Source organism: Mus musculus, chromosome 19 (genome assembly GCF_000001635.26).
Source record: "Mus musculus strain C57BL/6J chromosome 19, GRCm38.p6 C57BL/6J".
NCBI classification, from domain to species: Eukaryota; Metazoa; Chordata; class Mammalia; order Rodentia; family Muridae; genus Mus; species Mus musculus.
Window position 1 is genome coordinate 5,473,385 of NC_000085.6, and position 20,853 is coordinate 5,494,237.

Here is a 20,853-nt window from a genome sequence, read left to right on the forward strand (position 1 = left end):
CCACTCTGGCACTCTGGCCACGCAATCTAGCTAAATTAGTAATTTCCAGCGACAAACCCTGTCTTAAAACATAAGGTGAATAGGTACACACGAATATACCACATACATTACCACTCAGACAGTTAAATGAAATGAAGCAGATTTTTTTTTTTAAACGTCAAGGCAGAGCGGAGCATGGTAGTGTACACCTTTCATCCCAGAGCCTAGGAGGCAGAAACAGGCGGATCTTTGTGAGTTCGAGGCCTCATCTACTTAGTGAGTTCCAGAACAGTCAGAGTTACACAATGTGAGACCCTGTCTCAAAATGACAAAACAAAAACAAACAAACAAACAAGATGGAAAGAGGTTGGGTAAGGGAAAGTTAAGGAAGACCTGGTTATTGCCGCTAGCGGTCTGGGCCAGGCACGGGAACCCTGGACACGCAACCCTTTCCCGTCTAGGCCCGCCTTGAGACGTGGGCAACGCGAAGTCCCGCCCATTCACCCCTTCCTGGGCGCTGGAGGCACCCAGACTCCGCCTCCAAGGCATGATCTCCGCTGGGGGCGGAGGCGGAAACTGGGTGGGGGACTTGGATGGGAAGAGGCTCGGGAAAGGGCTGGCACTGGGCCCTAGTGTCCTCCGCGCCCAAGTTCAAGCTTGCCCGCCTTCCCAGGGGCTTCCATTCATTTCGAGCCAAGAATACTGCTGCCCTCTCCCCCATACTACTGTAGTTTTGCGCTGGCACGGCTTGGGGAAGCAGTACCCCAAGTAAAGAGACCACCTGGAGGCCGTGGATGTGGATGCAGAGGGAATTGGACAATTAATTTGGACAATTAATTAAGTTGGACGAGGGTCTGGAAACCTTGGATGAAGTTTTAGGATCATCTAAGTGATGATGGTTTAACACTGGATAAAATTCTGAAAGGAGTAGAATTTGAAGCTCTGAGGATTAAATGCCTAGTAGGTTCTGGGAGGCGCAGAATCGGGTTACACGGAGGTGCGAATGCACAGCATGGGATTCCGGAGGCACAGGTTAGATAGGGTCTAGGTGGGCAGAATAACATTTTGAGTGAAGGCCCGGGGTCCTTAGGTGAGTTTGGGGGCCAAGCATCAAGGTCAGTGGCCTAAGGATCCAAACTTTGGGAAACTCTGGCTGGGCGTCCGCAGGCGACTCCAGGCAGCGCCGCGGGGGACCGGGTGGGGGCCTGTGGCCGGCCGGGGCGGAGAAGCCGGGGGGTCGGGGTCCCTCCCCCTGGCGCGGGCTCAGGAATCCGCCGAAGGGCGGGCGGAGGCGCCGGGGTGGGCCGCGGCCGGCGGGCGGGCGGGGGGCGCTTCCTGGGGCCGCGCGTCCAGTGAGCTGCGCGGTCCGTCCGTCCGTCCGCCCGCCCGCAGGCACTGCTGGAGTCGACGCGTGAGTGGCCTCCAGCGGAGGGAGGGCGCGGGCCGTTTGGCGGCCGAGTCGGTGCTGCGCGGAGCGGGGAGGCCTGCGCTTCACGACTCGCGGGGCGGGGGCGGGGCGGTCCGGGATTGCGGGCCTGGGCCATAGGCCTGCGAAAGGATTCTGTCCCCAGCCCTGGAAGGTTCCAGCCTCAGCACAGTCCTGAGACGAGACAGCTGGGACCCAGGCTCCCCTTCCAGATAGAGGGAATGGGGGGTGCTGTGGCAGAAACCCCTGACTTCTGCCCACCACCTCCCAGCCTCAGGATGCTCCCTTTTGCCTCCTGCCTCCCCGGGTCTTTGCTGCTCTGGGCGTTTCTGCTGTTGCTCTTGGGAGCAGCGTCCCCACAGGATCCCGAGGAGCCGGACAGCTACACGGTGGGGACCGTGGGGTCACCAGCTTGGGATGGGATGGGAAGGACAGTGAGATCAGGATCCTGGGGAGGCTGCTTCTGGGCAAGATTCTCCCCGGCTTGGTTGGTGGAAAGCTGGAGGCCATTGTGTGGAGCTGACCCGAGCATGACTCTGAACTCTGGCCCTGGTCTTGGCCTGGCTAGTTGGTGGAGACAGCCAGGGTGGTCACTGGCCACATCGGGTTCCCTTCCAGGAATGCACAGATGGCTATGAGTGGGATGCAGACAGCCAGCACTGCCGGGGTGAGTCTCTGTCTGGGGTACTAGCCATCTTCAGGAACTGGGAAGGGGGTTGTTGTTTCCCAGGGATACCTTACCTCCCAGAGCTGCTGCAGGAACTTGATGGCCCTTTTCCCTGTCCAGCTTGGTAGCCAGCCATGCTTCCCTTGTGCCACTCAGTTAGGAGCCCTGCCCCTTCAAGAAGCTGGACAAACGGCCTCTATCCTGCAGGAGGGAAGGGAGCACCTGGCTATTGCCCAGAGAGAAGGAAATACGCACACCTTCCCTGGACTGCACTGTACCTGCCTAGCCCAGCTCTTTATCCCAATGCAGCCTGGGAGAGCCGTGCATGCCCCGTGGGTCGGCAGGCCCGCAAAATTTCTCTTGGGCAAAGGTAGAGGCAGGGATTTGAGGAGGCAGGAGAATGGAGATACCAGTGTGAAACAGGGGGCCCCACTCCCAGTCCTGCCAATCCCTGGCAGGGCTTCTGGGTCAGCAGCCTTAGTTTGCCTAGCAGAGAGAAAGTCTTGCTCTGTTGCTCAGCTTAGAGAAGGCCAAGTTGGGCATCTGCCTCCCACTACCTCCAGGGCCAGCCCAGGTGACTGGCTGTGCCCAGCAGGCCCCTCTCTGCAGATGTCAACGAGTGCCTGACCATCCCGGAGGCTTGCAAGGGTGAGATGAAATGCATCAACCACTACGGGGGTTATTTGTGTCTGCCTCGCTCTGCTGCCGTCATCAGTGATCTCCATGGTGAAGGACCTCCACCGCCAGCGGCCCATGCTCAACAACCAAACCCTTGCCCGCAGGGCTACGAGCCTGATGAACAGGAGAGCTGTGTGGGTAAGCAAGGGCTGATCGGGTGTCTGGGCTTCCACGCGGTTTATGAGTTTTTTCCCCGAGACAGGGTTTCTCTGTGGAGCCCTGGCTGTCCTGGAACTCATAGACCAGGCTGGCCTCGAACTCAGAAATCTGCCTGCCTCTGCCTCCCGAGTGCTGGGATTATAGGCGTGTGTTACCATTCCTGACTTTTTTTTTTTTTAATTTTTAAACTAATTTTGTATTTACTGTACAAAGTAATGCGTTCCATCATGGTATCATCTCCTGGCACATGTCATTCTTGTTTGTTTTCATCTTCTAGTAGCACTTTTTGGTCCTCCCTAGTTTTTGTTGTTGTTGTTTTTGTTTTTTATTTATTTTTTTGTTTTCTTTTGGGGGCGATTTTGAGACAGTTTCTGGATTTGATCCCCACCATCACAAAAACAAGAGGATCTCTGTGGGTTCCAAGCTAGTTGTGGTCTGTGTGGTAGCAGACACTTGTAGTCCCACCAGTGGGGAGATGTGAGCAGGAAGACCTGAAGGTAAAGGGCACCCTCAACCGTAAGGGCTTTGACTGAGGACGACCTGAGCTGGGTGAGCTCTTATCTCAAAAAGGGAGCTAATTAATTAATTAATTAGTAAAAGTAATGTTCCCTATAAAATCCCCAGGCCTCATGCTCCTCTTCCCCCTGGCTCCTCAGAGACAGATCCAAGTCGTCATCTACTGCAGGCTTAGCATGGTCTGCAGGCCCAGGAAGGCCCTGGCAGCCCCTCATTTCCTGTACAGACACAGGAGCTCTGCTCGCAGCCTCTGGCAGCTTTTTGATCTGGAGTCAGCCTTGGGAACCATTGGCCTTGGAGGAGGAAAGATCCTGGCCCTAGAGTCAGCTGAGGGGTGTAAATGGACAAGGTTTTGTTTGTTTGTGTATTTATTTATTTTTAAGACAGTGTCTCATTCTGTAGCTCTAGCTACAACTAGCTTGGAACCCACAGAGATCCTCTTGCCTCTGCCCCCCACGTCCTCCCCCAGTGGTGGAGTTAAAGGTGTGTGCCACCAGACCCCACAAGGCCTTATTTTAATATGCTCTCCTAGTGGGTACTTCTCCTAGTGACTCCTTGGTGGACTCTTTTTTTTTTTTTTTTTTTGTACTATTGGGATGATCTGAATTACACATCCATGATTTAGTGCCAACCACCCACGTGCCCATGTGAATGGAGTCTAGGGCAGTCCGCCTCCTCCCGAATTGAGATCCCTCACGTGGTCAGGAGCATATGGGGGCCTCCAGGCGAAGGCTGAATGCTGTCTCTCACAGATGTGGACGAGTGTACCCAGGCTTTGCATGACTGTCGCCCTAGTCAGGACTGCCATAACCTTCCTGGCTCCTACCAGTGCACCTGCCCTGATGGTTACCGAAAAATTGGACCCGAATGTGTGGGTGAGTTCTGAGTGGCTCTGCTAGGTTCTTGTTCTGTGACCTTGGTCTGGCTCCTGGTCTGATGCCTTACCTCACCCCAGTCCTCTGCTACTAGTGCACTCCTGTCACTAGACACGGAAGATTAAATGTGGGTGACTCAGCCCAGCTCGCTGACGAGGGCGGGCAGGGGTGGTTGCCGAGGTGAGCCAACTCAGGCCCCACCTGGCCTGTGTTCTACTTTCCCTCCCCCACCTCCATCTCAGACATAGATGAGTGTCGTTACCGCTATTGCCAGCATCGATGTGTGAACCTGCCGGGCTCTTTTCGATGCCAGTGTGAGCCAGGCTTCCAGTTGGGACCTAACAACCGCTCTTGTGTGGGTGAGGCTGTGCCAGACAAGGTTCTGGGATCCTGGGTGGAGATGTGTGACGTGGGGGCAGGATCTTCTTCTTGAGCCCAAGTTGAGTGTGTGTGTGTGTTTGGGGGGGTCTGGGCGTGACACTGCTCTCACCCTCCTGTTTGTCCTCGCACCCTCAGATGTGAATGAGTGTGACATGGGAGCCCCATGTGAGCAGCGCTGCTTCAACTCCTATGGGACCTTCCTGTGTCGCTGTAACCAGGGCTATGAGCTGCACCGGGATGGCTTCTCCTGCAGCGGTGAGAGTCACTTGTGCTACTGGATACAGCATCCCCCCCCCCCCCGCCTCCCCCCCCTCTGCCGCCTCCCTTAGCACTTGCAACATATTGGAGCAACTCCAGGCGCATGGTCATTTGCTTGGGGCTTCCGCACGTCTCCTTGCACTCACAGGCCTCCCTAAGCTCCGTCTTGAGCTTGTCGTTTGGCACTCCCAGCTTGAGGGGATGCTATGCTAGGGGCTTCTGAAGCTTGCCAGAGAGACAGAGAAGATGGAGGTGCCAGTCTTCCTGAAAGTTGAGTTGACTTGCATTGGAATCCTACACTGGGGAAAGTTTTCTCTTCTTTCTGGGCACATGTCTACTGCAGACAGGTTATTTGAGTATTAGGGGCAGTGATAACAGGCTTCATCAAGTCTCAGGCAGAAATAGTGGGAAGCACCATTTGTTTATCACTTAAAATTTTCAGTCTCATTTAGTCTGGCCAGGGATGATTGACTTTTGTAAAACAGGACATTAATATTCCTCCAGGTTGGCAGAACTGTGGAAAGCAAGCAGAGAGGTCAGAGAAAGTACTGACTTTCATCTTTCCACTTACTGAGATTGACATGACTGTCCAAGTTCAGAGGGGAAAGATGAGCCGGGCTGGGGTGTGAGCCCAGGCGTCTCACTGTGTTACCTGGCATGCCCTCATTTACTTTATGCTTTACCGGGAAGCACAGGATCATTGGTGTTCGGCTGTGTGAAAGGAACAAAAGCAAAGAGATAGGATGCTGCTCGGGGTAGGGTGGGGGGCACACACTTAGCCCAAGTCTGGGCATTCTGACCGCATATTGCAAGACTTGAAAAGAACAGAGCGGCTATCCCCTTGGGGCACCTGCTCATTTGACTGGCACAATGTGGACCCTTTCTAAAATGGGTTAGTAGGACTTAGGCCCAAGCCTCTAGATTCTTGCTGCTTTTTAAGACAGAGTCTATGTAACCCCGGCTGTTATAAAGCTCTCTGTGTAGACCAGGCTAGTCTACAGAGATCTGTTGGGTAGTGCTAGAATCAAAGGCACAGGCCACTATGTTAGGCGAATGCTTTGTTAAGTCTTAAAGTCCTGGGGAAGAGAGGTGCTCCGCATGCTGGAAGATTCCTTGTTGTAAGACAGGGTCTCACTGTGTAGCCCTGGCTGGCCTGCAGTCTCTTATGTAGTAGACCAGGCTGCCTCAAACCGATCTGCCTGCTTCTGCCTCTGCCTCCCAGATGTTGGGATCAAACACCCCACTGTTTGTTTTTCAAGGCATGGTCTTGTTATGTAGCCCTGGCTGGCCTTGATCTTGATATAATCCTGGCTTGGCTTCCTATGTGGACCAGGCTGGCCTTTAACTTGGTATAATCCACCTGCCTCTACCTCCCAAATGCTGGGATTATAGACATATAGCACCATGCCAAGCTTCAAACCTTTCTATTCTTTTTCTTTTCTTTTTCCTCTCCCTTTCCTTGCTGGGATGGAACCTAGAGCTTCAAGCGTGTTAGGCAAGTACTCTACCACTGAGTTATCCCCAGCCCCCAACCTTCCTCTGAAACCTGAGCCCCCCTTGAGCACTGTGGGTCTCCTTCTTTCCTTCTCTCTTCCCACATCCATCCTTATGGGGGTGCTGGGCTCCCTCTCTCTTGGTCAAGGTCTGTGGGACTCAGTTGTGAGGCCTCCCCTTGGCCCAGGGTCCTCATCCCCGCCCTCCCTCAGATATCGATGAGTGCGGCTACTCCAGTTACCTCTGCCAGTACCGCTGTGTCAACGAGCCAGGCCGATTCTCCTGTCACTGCCCACAAGGCTACCAGCTGCTGGCTACAAGGCTCTGCCAAGGTACAGGTGCTTGGGTGGGCAGGAGTTGAGCGGCTGGGAGCTTACTGTGAGTCCTAGAGTCCAACTCCACCTCCCTTGGCACAGATATTGACGAGTGTGAAACAGGTGCACACCAATGTTCTGAGGCCCAAACCTGTGTCAACTTCCATGGGGGTTACCGCTGTGTGGACACCAACCGTTGTGTGGAGCCCTATGTCCAAGTGTCAGACAAGTGAGTCAACCTGATGGCAGTTTGCTGTGGTAACTCCAGAGGTCTGTGGGGCCTACTGGTTTAATCGGGTTGGTGAGGACTCATAATGTCTCATTGGTCTTTTATGCTCGGGCTTTCCTCTTTAGGAGGTGGGTATTTGGGAAATGGGCCCAGCCCTCATTCCTGTCCCATCTTGGGGTCTCTAGCCGCTGCCTCTGCCCTGCCTCCAATCCCCTTTGTCGAGAGCAGCCTTCATCCATTGTGCACCGCTACATGAGCATCACCTCAGAGCGAAGTGTGCCTGCTGACGTGTTTCAGATCCAGGCAACCTCTGTCTACCCTGGTGCCTACAATGCCTTTCAGATCCGTTCTGGAAACACACAGGGGGACTTCTACATTAGGGTAAGGTGCTTCTTTACCCACACTCAACTGACTCAAGTAATCTAAAATAGGAGGTCTGAAGTCATGTAAGTGGGAGCTGCCCTGCCTCTGCTCCCAAAGCCCTGTCCTAGGAAGCAGGGGCCGTGTCAGAAGTCAGAGTTGTCTCCTAGTAAGCACGCTACAGGCAGTTCTAAGGAACAGTCGGTTAGTGGGGTCTTACTCCCAGTACTGCTTTCTCCTGCCTGGCTTTGACTTCCTTATACATAAAACAAGAAATGTAGTTTCTGCAGAGCTGGGATCAGAGACTCCAGTCTGCTGGCAAAGGGAAGGCAGTAGGGATGCTGGCGCAGGTGTGAGGGCTCTTGCACGTGGGTCCTTAAGCTGCCTTAGGCACTGAGATGTTTGGCATCAAAACTTCTTTCAAAATCGCTTTGGGGCTGACCTCCCAGCTCCATGGCAGAACATTCCTCTATTCTTAGGCCCTCAGTTCTTGCTCAGCATCAGTGTCAGAGCGAGAACTGAGTACTCTAGAGGGAAGTGGGACGCCTCTCGGGCACCAAAGTCCCATTATCCCCAAACTTTGAGTCATCAGGAGGTCATGATGGAGGGAAAGTCGAGGCGACTAGGGGGCAGGAAGGAGTTGCCGAGGAGAGCAAGTGGCAGGGTCTCAGATACTGAGGGAGAAAAAGGTCTACAGGTTAGAGCCAGGGAAGGACTTGAGCAGGGGCCTTGTCAGACTTTCCTGACTTCAGGCCACGGGAAGCCGGCTGATGCTGGGGGAGGGTCCTGGCTCCTAGGCTAACACCATCTCTATGTTCTACTGTCCACTGTACCCTGCAGCAAATCAACAATGTCAGCGCCATGCTGGTCCTCGCCAGGCCAGTGACGGGACCCCGGGAGTACGTGCTGGACCTGGAGATGGTCACCATGAATTCCCTTATGAGCTACCGGGCCAGCTCTGTACTGAGACTCACGGTCTTTGTGGGAGCCTATACCTTCTGAAGACCCTCAGGGAAGGGCCATGTGGGGGCCCCCTTCCCCCTCCCATAGCTTAAGCAGCCCCGGGGGCCTAGGGATGACCGTTCTGCTTAAAGGAACTATGATGTGAAGGACAATAAAGGGAGAAAGAAGGAGTCCTGGCTGAGGTGGGTGAGTAACCTCAGCCCGGGAAGGGGCTGGCCTGCGAGAGGGGCAGGTGAGTTCCACACAAGGGGTCCTCTCCAGTCAGGCTGAGGTTTCAGAGCCAAGGTCATTCTTCAGAATCAGCCTGAGCAGTGGGCAGTGGTGGCGCACACCTTTAATCCCAGCACTCAGGGGAGACAGAGGCAGGTGGATTTCTGAGTTCGAGGCCAGCCTGATCTACAGAGTTCAAGGACAGCCAGGGCTACACAGAGAAACCCTGTCTCAGGAGGAAGAAAAAAAAAAAAAAAAAAAAAAGGCCTGAGCAGGGAGTTCTGAAGAGTATGTACCTCAGGTCCTCACTCAAGAGCTTGGCTGATACTGGGCCCAGGAACCATGTTCTGGTCAGTGCTAGGAGTTTGGGGTTAGCATCCTAGCTCTACCCCAAGCTCTGCACTTGTACAAGCCTCTGGTCTCCAGTCACTAGAATGAGGCAGCTGGATTGAGAAACTTTTTGACCGGGGGCCATCTAATTACACTCAAACATACAGTGCCTTATTGACCCCATCTCTCTGACCAGGGCATTCCCAGCCCCTAAGGAGTGTTTATCTATTATCCAGCCATCCATATTTAGGGTCTGGCTCTATGTAAGTACTTATTAAACATGGGTGTGCACAACCATGTTTAGCCCAGGAGCTTGCCTTAAAAAGAACCATGGTGTGGTGCCCCACACCTTTAATTTCAGGTCTTGGAAGGTAGACCCAGAAAAACTGGGAGTTCTAGGCTAGACTAGGTTACAGAGCAAGTTTTAGGCCAAGCTGGTTTTAGGAATGGGTAAGGACACTGTACAGGGCTGCGGATCATTGCTTTTTGGAAGAGGAATTGCCTAGTAGGTGTGAGGCTCTGGGTTCCGCTGCTAGCACCACCACACACAACAGTTGGCTCAGCAGTGTAGTCTTCCAACCCCTGTAGATTTCAGAAGGACCTTGGCATTGCTTCCTTAACAGCCGAGACCACACACATCCAGATTTTTATTAAAGCCCAGGGGATCTCAGCTAAAAGGCTAGCCAGCCTTGGTAGAGATGAAGATGGGTGCTGGGGAGCGAGCGTCTCCTGGTACAGCTCAGCTCAGAGGGCTGTGGCTGCAGTACAACTGGTACAGGGTCCTGCTCAGAGCGGGTCCCAGATTCCTGGAAGACAGGTCAGGAGGAGGTCAGCCTGGTGCCTCAGGTGACCCAGTCTTCTCTCCAGATCATAACTACCCGTACCTCTGCAGACGCCCACACTTGATGGTGCTCAAGAGCATCTCCTGCTCCTTCGCGGTGGCACAGGCATCATAAGCAGCCAGGAGACTGGGGGTAGGGCATATAAAGGCTGATTATCTGGCAAGCATTAGGAGACATGAGGACATGAGAGGTAAGGCAGGAGGGGTCTAGCCTAGAGTGGAGGAATCTTAAACACGACACATTTCCTGTTTCTGGTGTTAAGAGCCCCTCCCTCCCTCCTTGGGAAACGCTGGGACAGAGCCTGCCAAGGTGCCCACGCAGAGCCAAGCTCAGTCTCCAGGAGCACTGGTTGTGGTGAACTCTGCCCTCAGCCGCTCTCTGGGGCGTACCTGGCAGGGGTGCTGTATCGATCCACCACGGCTGCTGCCTTCTCCCCACTCAGTCCACGCACCTGCATCAGCTGCCGGGCAAATACTTCTCGCACAGACTGGGCCTGGGGTTGGGGTAGGCCTGTGTTAAGGGTGACCTTGGCCTAGGCCACCCGAGCAGAGGTGAGGCAGGGGTGGTACCTTGTTCTTGACAGCTTCTGCATTGAAGTCACTGAAGGTGAGGAGTGAGCAGAGAGGGTTTGTGGAAGGCTTTGCTTCTGATTCAGCAGCCCCTGGGGCCCCCCAAGGGCGGCTGCGTAGGGTGTGGCCCTGATGGAAGAGGGGACTGAGGCCAGGGTAGGCTCTGAAGACTAAGCCCCAGCTAGTCCTTTCCCAGGCCTCAGTAGGAAGCCTGAAGAACTAGGACCCCACCTTTCCTTGCTTGGGCAATAAACACCAGGCAAGGGTCCAGTTCTGGATAGAGGCATCTGCTCACCTGGTACAGTCTTTCCAGGCCCTTTGTCAAAAGCGCCAGGTAGCCAGCCGACTCCTTAATATCCATGGTTCGCTTCACAAAAAAGCCATCAATGACCTGGAGAAGAAGACACAAGGAAGGGAGCTCCTGGCCTGCGCCATGGTCTGTAAAATCTGCCAGCCTGGTCCTGTCCTCCCAGCTCACCTGGGTGTTTGTGACAGCCTGCAGCAAGGTGCTCTCGGGAAGGCTAAGGTTGTGGACAGACCCATGTTCTTCCACTAAGTATACCCGGTGCCCCAGGCCACAGCGCTTCAGGCGGAACTAGGAAGGCAGGTAGAAGCAGTGTGGTTAGGCCCAAATGCCCACGTGTCCAGGCTAGCCATCAGTAACACATTAACACTGCAAGGGACCCAGATCCTCATCTTTACTGGCTCTCTCACATCCTTTGCTTGTTTTGAGACATAGTTCTCTGTGTAGCCCTGGCTGTCCTGGAACTCAGAAATCCCCCTGCCTCTGCCTCCCAAGTGCTGGGATCAAAGGCATGTGCCACCATTGCCTGGCACCTCTCATATCTTAAAAGCAACACCACACTAGGCTCTGGTCCTGTAGGAAAGCCCTGAACCTCCGGACATCATACTTCCTCCAAACCTCCCTTGGCCTACTGTGCTCTGTGACCCCTAGGGTTAGTCCTGTTGCTGGGACTTGGGTATAGACTCTGCATTTCTAACCTTAAGAGGTTTGCCTCTTGTTTATATAAGATCTCTAGGGCTAGGTACTCAAGGGCTCTTTAATTTTCTCCAGCCAACTGAAATAGCTTTGTTTTTCAACTGTGCACCTGCATGGCTTAAAAGGGGCTTCAAGTGGGTGTGGTTGGAGGCTCTGCTTTGAGGCCACCCGGGAGCTTTTCTATGTTGAGGTAAGCAAGGAGTGAGGCAGGCTGACTAAGGCACCTTCTGCTCCCGAAAGCGGCCGTCAATGATGCTGCTGCATAGGTCATCTAGCCGCTTGCGTTCCACAATGTGGTCCAGGACCAGCTCCCCAGGTCTTTCTGCGGAGAAACCAAGAAGAGCTTTCCTGCCTTCCCTGTCTCTACCTAGGCCAGCCTCCCTTGTCTATCCAAGACCCTTTACCTGGGTCTCTGGGCCTGGTCTCCTGTGCCACCCACACAAAGTCTCCAACGTGTAGCTTGCGTACGGTGTGGGGCACACGCAGCCTTTGTAACTCTCGGAGCATTTCTGGCCTGTGTCCTGCCCTGATATTTCAAGAAGGAAGGCCAAGTCAGGGTGAGCCAGCACTCGCCACATTCCAGCATCCTCAAGTCGTTTTTACAGTTTCCCCTATTTCCTTACCCTCTGGTTTCGCCAATGTCCACACACAACAGCACTCTGTACTCGCTAGGCCTTAGCTCCAGTGGTCTCTGCTGGACGGCCCCCTCGGTGGTGCCACTATAATGGAATGGAGGCTATGCATAAGGCCAGAACCTTCAGTGCCAGGGTAGTTCCCCTAAATCCCAGGGGCAACTGGTTCAGCTATTAGTCTCAGGGAGAAAGGTATGGCTGCCCCCATTTCTTTTTCTTACGGTTCTGACAAGGCTTCTGGAACTGCTGAGTCCTCTCCGTGATGTTCCTCTGGCCTAAAGCCAGCGTGCCGAGTGCTCAGGCCTTCCGCCTCGGCCAGCTTCTGAGCCAGCTCCAGACCCTCTGGTGTGAGTGCATACCTGGGAGGTGAGGGACACATGAAGTTCCGTCTTCTTTATCCCTGGCACGCTCTCTTTCTGTCCATTAGGTGAGCCTGGATAGAAGTTCAGTGGCTCTCCATCTCCTCTGTGTCCTTGTCCCTCAGGTCAACTTCCTCAGGACCTCCCTAGTTGTGTCTCAGCTTTGTGATGTGTCTCCCAAGTCCTTCCCCTGTCTTCACTCAGCACCACACCGTCCTCCCTCCCCTCAGAGGATTATACTTTCCAGATCTCCAATATCAGGCTCTTTAGCAGGCAGGCTGGCCATCCCCAGGCTCAGTAGCACCAGGTGTGAGATTTTCTGGGCCATGAGAGAGGCTAAGAATGTCCTAATTCCTGCATGTGTCCCATCCCTGCCTTGTGTGCTCCCTGCTGCTCGCCCAACCTGGCTGGCCGATGCGTTCCAAGGATGAGGTTCCTATGGAGGAGGCTCCGGAGGGCAGGCCAGGGTTTCGAACTTCCAGGCACTACCTGTGAAAGGGATGGAGACCCTCAGAGAGTCCCTAATACTCCAAGCCTACACTTCCCGGGCCCCTAGCCATATGCCACATTTGGATCAGGCTGCATACCAAGGGTGCCTGCCATGGAGGGAGAGCTGCCATGGGATCTACCTGCCCACTCTCAGAAGATGCTCACCCTGGGGGTCTTCTGGGCACACTTCTGCAGCAGCTCCTCTTTGGTTAGGAAGCTGTGGCCATCAGAATTCTGAAACAATGGTTGAAGTGAGCGTAGGTTCAGGTCCAGCGCTCCTCCCCCTGCTATGCGGTGGCCAGTTTGCATGCTGTCCAGGCATATTTCTGTGAGCCTGCTGCTTTGCCCCACCCACGCGCCTGACTTGCTCACCAGGTGCTCCCTGTAGAGTTGCAGCAGGATCTCTCGAGCACCTGAGTTCTGAGCTGGCCAATAGCCAACACTGGTGCTTCCTGCTTGAGGCTGGGTGGGAACCTGAGAGAGACAGAGGGGCTCGCTGAATTCCAATGCCTGTCAGCTGAGGTTTCAGCAGGCCCCATGGGCCTGGCGAGGGAGATGAGGCTACAAGCCCTAGTAAATCTGGAATGTGATGGTGGCCAGAGCAAAAGTTGGGGGTATGGCCCAGGCCCAGGCCCAGCCCCAACCCCTGGAGAACAGTAACATGGTACACGTCCCACAACTTCCTGGGCTGGATCTTTTGGCAGCTCTCTTTGGGAGTCTGACTACCGTGATCCCAATAATCCTACTTAGGATTTAAGGTGGTGCCTCTCAAAGAGGGTAAGAGACTGTCCCAAGCCAATCTCAATCAATAAGAGCTGGATCCAGGGCTGTTCAACCCCTCAAACCAAGAAGTCTACAATCAACGACCCCTCCCCCCATTTAGCTTTCTACTTCCTTTCCCAATCCTCACTGGCATGGAAGAGTCCTGGACTTGCTCAGGTGGCCCTTTGCTGGCTCCCTTCTTTCCAGATGGTGAGCTGGGGGCATGGTCACCTATAGAGATCAGAAGAGAGTTAGTCCTGCACACAGTCTGGCTGCCCGGAGGAGCTTAGATGGAGTTGCTCAGTGTGTGAATTTGAGTGTCATATTTTAAAACGTTTTTGTGTTTTCTTGTATGTGTATGAGTGTTTCACCTGTGAGTATGTCTATGCATCACTTGCATGCAATACTAGAAGAGGTCAGAAGTAGGGGCTGGATTCCCCCGAATTGGGGTTTTGGTTTGGAAGCAGGGGCTCACTGCGTCAAGCCCTGGCTGACCTCAAACTCACAAAGATTCTCTTGCCCCTGCTTCTTCTGGGTGTTGGGATTAAAAGTACAAATCACCATGCCCTACCCATGTCACTTTTTTTTTTTGGAGATAGTCTCAGATAGCCCAGGCTAGCCTCGAACTCACTATGAAATTGAGAATGCTCTTGAACGCCTGAGTCTTCTACCCCCACCTCCTAAATGGTTACAGACTTGTTTCACAATGCCACCAATCTCAGGCGGCTAGCTCTGTTCGTTGAGAACCAGGAGGCTTAGGGAGCATCAACAATCACTAGTCGTGGGTCGAACAGCAACCACGTTGTGAGGGGGTAATTTGAAGCCAGAGTAGACACAGCCTGCACCTAAGAAATTTAGGAGACACCAACTCCCTGAGGTGCTCACCGCCTGATGCTAGGTGCTGCTTCAGCTTTTCGTCCAGCATGCGGCAGAGCCTGTCTCCGAAGTGCTGGAGTATCTTGGCTTCCTTCCCGCTGCGCAATGGTAGCGGGTACCGTTGGAGGGAGCGCAATGCCTGGCGAACACAAGGGAGAAGAGAGCTTATCAAACTAGGATTCACGGATCACCTGACTCTGCCAGAGCACTGTCACCAGAAACAGCTGGGACTCACCTTTTGAAACACGAAACGCGTGTGGCGCCCCCTGCTGGCTGCCTCGTCCCGCCACTCGGTCAGCCAACGAACGAAGAGCGGGTTGGGGCAAACGGGCAGCGGACGCTTCCGGCCCAGGCGGACCGGCTCCGCCATAAGAACTAGACTGGCTCCTTCAGAGTCTCAAAAAACCCCTGAGACTAGGATCGCGACAATTCAGTTGGTATAAGAACACTTGTTTGAGGGTAGGGTCTCTCCAACCTAGCAGGGCACCAGCTCATGGAATGACCTCCTTTCGCCATGTACTATGCAGTAAGAGGCTAGCTCGGTTTGCACGGCCTTTCCTTAGAACCGCCCCCATTCGCCCGCCGGCACCAGCCTTTTGGACAGGCCCCACCCAGGCCATGGAGCTTTGACCCACCCTTTCCTCTCACCCAAAAATTCGAGAGCAGACTCTTTTTTTTTGTGTACTGACTGTTAAAAAGGAGGACAGCGCCCCCTGTGACTGGGAGGGCCGGTGTGGGGGTACACTCAGAAACCTGAACTTGGCTTGCTTCAAGGTCTCATAAGGCTATTTCAGGCTCACTATCGTAGAAGAGGCTGGGAAAAAGAGGGCTTAAGAAAAGTGGAGGAGAGGGACGGACACAAGTCCAAGAATATTTGTGGGAGGGACATCTTAAAGGGGTACAAGGAATGAAATAAAGCTAAGGCAGAAGCAGAAAGATCTCGAAATGTGCCAAGTCGGGGATATTTGTGCACAGAAGACTCAGGCTAGGTGAATGGCGAAGATGTGTATTTAATTCCTCCCTTTCAAGGAGGAATAAGAGGTGTATCCTAGAAGGTGGAGAGTTCGAATGTGGGCACATGGTTGGATCCCGGGGATGCTAGTTAGACACTTCGCTTCTGTGGCTCATTAAAAGTGAAGGAGCCTCAGGGAGGATGAAGGTGGGAACCTTGCTGGGGCAGGGATGTCTCAAGCTGAGGGACACAGGGCTCAATAGAACATAGAGGTCCCTTCAGTGTTTGGAACAACGCACGGTCTTCAGCTGTCACGCTGTCACTCCGGAAGTCGTCGGGAGCCCAATTCGCAGACCCTCTTCTCAGTCTAGCTTTTGTGCACCCGCCTCTTTCCTCAAGCAGCCTTATAAGGAGCCTGCAGCTGGCGCTTGGACTGGGCACGCCCTCTGGAGGCTTATGCCCTAATAAGGACATCTAGGGCATCCCGCGACCAGGGGCGGAAGGAGTGCGTCTCCAGGGTAACTGCGTGGCCCCTCCCCCCGTTGCTCTGGGAAACTGCTAGTCTCGAAAAAGGTGGAGCCAGCCTTCTCCTTAGGAGGGGCCCTTGGGAGAGAAGGGGGTCAAGCTTCGGCCTCCACCTGGAGCTCCAGCAGTGTAGCCCACGGGTGCAGTCACCTGGAGCTCCCGCAGTGTAGCCCACGGGTGCAGTCTGACTACAATCCCCTGACTACAACCCCCGGCATCCTCTGCGTGCTGCCTCGCTCCTGGGGAAGCTCCTCTTTTACACCCTTTATTCAGCTTGGGGAGGTCAAGGGCCCCGGTTTCCTTTGCCTCTGAGTTGTTTGCGACTTTGCCCTTTTTTTCTAAGGCCATGGTCATTGTTTCAGGTCAGAGAAATTCTCCTGGAGTTCCCACCCCAGTTTATTTTAAACTTTTGCTTTCATATAGATTCTCTTCAGTCTTTGTGCTAAAATGATCATAAACCTATCAACTCTGGAATTAAATTGAAGTATTCCTTTTCCTGTATCGTAAAAGAAACATAAAGAAGTTTTTTTTTTGTTTTGTTTTGTTTTGTTTTGTTTTTTGATTTTTCAAGACAGGGTTTCTCTGTGTAGCCCTGGCTGTCCTGGAACTCACTTTGTAGACCAGGCTTGCCTCGCACTCAGAAATCCGCCTGCCTCTGCCTCCCGAGTGCTGGGATTAAAGGTGTGCGCCACCATGCCCGGCCATAAGGAAATTTTTAGTGCACAACTCTTCACCCTTCCCCCATGAATTACGTTTGATCTAACAATTTGCCAAACGTCTTTAGACAACGCCAAAGCTCTCAAACTTTTTATGTTAGCATTTCCTGTTTTTTAAAAAATCCTATTTGTTGAAATTTTACTCCACGGGAGCATTTCTATTGGCTTGAAGACACCGTTATACTTGGCGATTCTCTTTTCTGTGAGAGAGGATCCCAAGCTGATGATTCAAAATCTTTTTTCAGGAACCATAAAGAACAAAAAACCACTTAATTTCTGGGATAAAGAAAGTAGAGAATTATATTCAGGTCATTTTTATCAAACGATGGGCCTCTGGCTCAGAGCGTTTTTTGGTCCATTGCACCAATGGGCTCACTCTCCGTGCAACAGCCCACGCCTCTCGGCCTCCGCCTACTCTGCGCCTCAAGCTCTGCGGAACCCGGTAGCAGCTAGTTCTATTTCGGTGCAAAATCCTCGGACTTCACTTCCCGTCGGCCCGCGCGGCAAGCGCCGGAAGGCCGCCCCGCCCCTCATTGTGCGGCTCCTACTAAACGGAAGGGGCCGGGAGAGGCCGCGTTCAGTCGGATCCCGGCAGCAGCTGCGGCGGCTCAGGTCTTCAGTTGCTCTTTCTGTCTCCCTTTCGTTTCCGGAAACATGGTGAGCATTAGGCCACTGCGCCCGAGGGAAGTGGGTTCGTGATCCGTCGCTTGCGCGCCGGGCGGGGTGGGGGCGGCAGAGAAGCGGTCTTGGTATCCCATCCCCCAGCACCCCGAGCGAGATTAAGGGTCTCATTGAAGGGCAGGCCGCGCGTGCGCGCCTCCGGGCGCTGGGAAGGGCCGATTCGGACGTCGCTCGCGCGCCCCCTGGCTCCTCTCCCCTCCCCCATCCTGCCTTTGCGCCAGCGCGGCCACTGGCCGTGGGGGAGGGGTCCAGTGTGCGGGGCCTCGGGCAACGCTCGCTGGTTCTCGATGGCGCGCGCTGGACCAGAGCACGCGGCATCCAAACCCTGGCCCGGGGCCGCTAGGGAAAAGCGCGCGAGGTGTCGGCGCGCGCCCCACCCAAGGGCTGTTCCCTTCCCCGCATCATCCTCCCTCTGCGGCTAGGTTGGTCTCCACAGCAGGTGGCAGGGATTCCGCCGTCAGGGCGGGGCGGGGGCGGCCGCGGTGTGGCTCTGGGAGATGCTGAGGCATCGGGGAACCTGATTGAGACGCTGGTTCTGGAGCCTTCTTGCAACACGAGTCACGGAGTGGGTTCCTGTACAGGCTATCGCCCCACTTCTAGAAAGAGCGATTACACACTCCATTCTGTAGTCACTGTACCTCGGGCTAGAGCTAGAACAGCGCGTGCGCACATGCTTGGGCCCTGCCATCCCGGCTGCAGCTCTAGCCGAGCTAGGCCTTTTGCTGCTCTGCCGGATGGGGCCGAGGGTGGAGCCGCGTTTAGGGAAGTGACCGAGGCGGGTACCGCCCGGAAGCCACCAGCTTTTATGCTTAGCCTGAGGGCACGGGAAACTGTTTTTTGGAGTGAGACTGGCCAGAGCTACCTCTCCAGCTGACTGCGTTTACGCCTATTCCTAAAGGCGAGCCTTAGGCGTTGAGACATCTGAGGTCCGGCCGCCTCGCTGCCTCTGGGCTACGAGTGTCTCTTGGGGAGGCCCTGAACCTAGTCCAATCTTTCTCCGCCTACTCCGGAAGCGGGTGAATCACGTGGCTAGCTTCCTCTGCAGTTCCATGGTGGTGGTGGGGAGGGTTGGTTGTAGATTTCTGATTGGGTCGTCCCCCAGGGCCGTACAAAGCAGAAAGTTTTCGGCGATTTGGGGCATCACAGTTTGACCTATTAATTTGTCAGTCTTTTTTTTTTTTTAAAGGACTCACCATTCTTGGATGACAGGGAGTTGTCCAGCAGGGCCTTAATTAAGGGTTGTAATTCTTGTGTATGGGAGATCTCGGCAGGAAAGAGTGTCATTTATACAATGACTGCATTTCTAATGAGCAATAAACTACCGAGCAGCTCTTGGTGTCTGTGAATTTCTGGTGTTCTGATTCTCTTTCCTGGAGATGAGACTATGGCCCAGGAGTTTGGTGTTTTGTATCTATCCTATGCTGGCATTTTAATCAGTATCTTTCGGGTTCTTTGAATCTGGTGTTCACAACTCAGCAAGTTTTTGTTTTCTTTTTGGCTTTTTTTTAAGAGACAGGATTTCTCTGCATTGCCCCTGCTGTCCTGGAACTCATTCTATAGATCTAAGACTGGTTTCAGACTAAGAGAAAGGCGTGTTCTACCACTCTTGGCTAAGGTCTTCTTTTTAATAAGTACTGTTCTAACATTTATGGGGATGTTGAACTAGATAATTGGATCTCTCCCTTGCAGGAGGTTTGTCCTAACTAGTTCTTAGATGATGAATTGGATAGGGAAAAAAGTCTGCAGGGACATTACTAATCTGTGTGGGGCTGAGAAGTGTGTTTGTTACTCTGACTGAGGTTTCCTGTAACTGCAAAGAATACCCCAGAATCCTTTCCCTTACAAGGCGTATTTTTGATTTGTCCCTCAGGCCTCTGGTGTGGCTGTCTCTGATGGTGTCATCAAGGTGTTCAATGACATGAAGGTTCGCAAGTCTTCAACACCAGAAGAAGTGAAGAAACGCAAGAAGGCGGTGCTCTTTTGCCTGAGTGAGGACAAGAAGAACATCATCCTGGAGGAGGGCAAGGAGATCCTGGTAGGAGATGTGGGGCAGACTGTGGACGACCCCTACACCACTTTTGTCAAGATGCTGCCAGACAAGGACTGCCGCTATGCACTCTATGATGCAACCTATGAGACCAAGGAGAGCAAGAAGGAGGACCTGGTGTTCATCTTCTGGTGAGCTCCGTATTCAGGCTCTTCTGCCTGCCTCTGGTTCCCTTTCTCAGAGCTTAACGGAAATTATTCCAGGTGTGGGGGGTGCCAGGGTTGTAACAACCCTTCCAGTGAGGAGCTAGGTGTGGTGGTACCCACACCTTTAGTCCCAGCTTGAGGGAGGCAAAGGCAGGCAGATGCCTGTGAGTTTGAGCCTAACCTGGTCTACAGAAAGACCCTGTGTTTCAAAAACAAAAACTAGTGAGGAACTTGGGGAAAAGAAAATCCCTGCTGTTAGAGTATCCTAAAAGTTTCTTTTCTTGAGTCATTATTCCCTGGATGTAGCTGCAGCCTTTTCTTTGCTTTGTCTTTAGGGCCCCCGAGAATGCACCCCTCAAGAGCAAAATGATCTATGCCAGCTCCAAGGATGCCATCAAGAAGAAGCTGACAGGTAAGGATCCCTCCTTCTGCAAAAGTCATGGGCGCAGTCTCCTGCTAGCTGCTACCTTCCTCCTCTCATCTGCTCCGCCGGCTCCTTCCCAGATAGAACTCCACCCCACCCCAGTGCTTCCTGCTCACTGCTCTCTTTTCACCCTGTAGGAATCAAGCATGAATTACAAGCTAACTGCTACGAGGAGGTCAAGGACCGCTGCACCCTGGCAGAGAAACTAGGTGGCAGCGCCGTCATTTCCCTGGAGGGCAAGCCTTTGTGAGCCACCTCCAGCCCCCTGCCTGGAGCATCTTAACAGCCCCAGACCTGCTCTTGGGTGTTGCAGGCTGCCCCTTTCCTGCCAGACCGGAGGGGCTGGGGGGATCCCAGCAGGGGGAGGGCTATCCCTTCACCCCAGTTGCCAAACATCCCTCCCACCCCCTGGACCGTCCTTCTCCCTCCATCCCTGACGGTTCTGGCCTTCCCAAACTGCTTTTGATCTTCTGATTCCTCTTGGGTTGACGCAGACCAAGTCCCGTCCTAGGCACCCAGTTTGGGGGGAGCCTGTATTTTTTTTTTTAACGACACCCCTACTCCGTATCCCTCCCCATCCCATGCTGCCAACTTCTAACCACAATAGTGACTCTGTGCTTGTCTGTTTAGTTCTGTGTGTAAATGAAATGTGGAAATGACCCTCCCTGCCCCAGCTGGCTGCCCTCCCCTTTCCTTTGATCTTGACCACTCATGGAAGCAGGACCAGTAAGGGACCTTCAATTTAAAACAAAACAAAACAAAAAAACAATAAAAAGGCTAATTAACAACATGGCTTTTGGGTTTGGGATTTTGGGGACCCTGTGGTGGGAGATGGATGGGTGGTTTCCCTGTGCTTCACCTCTAGTTCAGTCCCTAGTAAGCGGCATCTCCTTCTTGAGTTGGGGTGCACTGTTCCAAGGCAGGGCAGTTGGGCTCCGAGTGTGTCACACCTGAAACTTCTTACCTTTATAGTGGACAGTGAGGTACCCTGAGC

General features: G+C 53.6%; 3 protein-coding genes across 16 annotated transcripts; 2 read left to right on the forward strand and 1 right to left on the reverse strand.

The window, feature by feature from the left end:
* Window positions 1–561: 561 nt before the first annotated feature.
* On the forward strand, window positions 562–9,136 carry Efemp2 (epidermal growth factor-containing fibulin-like extracellular matrix protein 2). 9 transcript variants are annotated; one of them, NM_001374680.1, is made up of 11 exons: window positions 562–1,011; window positions 1,677–1,794; window positions 2,024–2,072; window positions 2,682–2,888; window positions 4,178–4,300; window positions 4,543–4,659; window positions 4,817–4,936; window positions 6,646–6,765; window positions 6,850–6,976; window positions 7,162–7,357; window positions 8,177–9,136. In NM_001374680.1, exons 1-11 carry the CDS (start codon window positions 983–985, stop codon window positions 8,336–8,338), a joined length of 1,368 nt encoding a protein of 455 aa, NP_001361609.1. In that variant the 5' UTR covers window positions 562–982; the 3' UTR covers window positions 8,339–9,136. The 9 variants fall into 9 exon arrangements, 8 of the variants coding, with proteins under 8 accessions (NP_001361609.1, XP_030106873.1, XP_006531870.1 ...); XM_030251013.1 differs by having other exon boundaries at window positions 575–1,069; window positions 8,177–8,469; XM_006531807.1 differs by having other exon boundaries at window positions 576–1,011; window positions 1,757–1,794; window positions 8,177–8,469.
* Window positions 9,137–9,176: 40 nt separating this feature from the next.
* Mus81 (MUS81 structure-specific endonuclease subunit) lies at window positions 9,177–15,005 on the reverse strand. Of its 6 annotated transcripts, none has more exons than NR_153768.1 (16): window positions 14,604–14,995; window positions 14,378–14,507; window positions 13,641–13,723; window positions 13,103–13,204; window positions 12,896–12,964; window positions 12,645–12,730; window positions 12,104–12,241; window positions 11,874–11,969; window positions 11,655–11,776; window positions 11,475–11,572; window positions 10,729–10,845; window positions 10,546–10,641; window positions 10,251–10,379; window positions 10,071–10,174; window positions 9,724–9,837; window positions 9,177–9,645 (listed from the first exon to the last, which is right to left on the reverse strand). NR_153768.1 is itself a non-coding variant. In NM_027877.4 (16 exons), exons 1-16 carry the CDS (start codon window positions 14,736–14,738, stop codon window positions 9,579–9,581), a joined length of 1,656 nt encoding a protein of 551 aa, NP_082153.3. In that variant the 5' UTR covers window positions 14,739–14,995; the 3' UTR covers window positions 9,177–9,578. The 6 variants fall into 6 exon arrangements, 1 of the variants encoding a protein (NP_082153.3); NM_027877.4 differs by having other exon boundaries at window positions 9,724–9,807; XR_003952818.1 differs by having other exon boundaries at window positions 9,452–9,645; window positions 9,724–9,807; window positions 10,251–10,281; window positions 14,604–15,005.
* Window positions 15,006–17,070: 2,065 nt separating this feature from the next.
* Window positions 17,071–20,647, forward strand: Cfl1 (cofilin 1, non-muscle). Its single transcript, NM_007687.5, has 4 exons — window positions 17,071–17,218; window positions 19,113–19,420; window positions 19,771–19,847; window positions 19,997–20,647. Exons 1-4 carry the CDS (start codon window positions 17,216–17,218, stop codon window positions 20,107–20,109), a joined length of 501 nt encoding a protein of 166 aa, NP_031713.1. The 5' UTR covers window positions 17,071–17,215; the 3' UTR covers window positions 20,110–20,647.
* The last annotated feature ends 206 nt before the right edge of the window (window positions 20,648–20,853 follow it).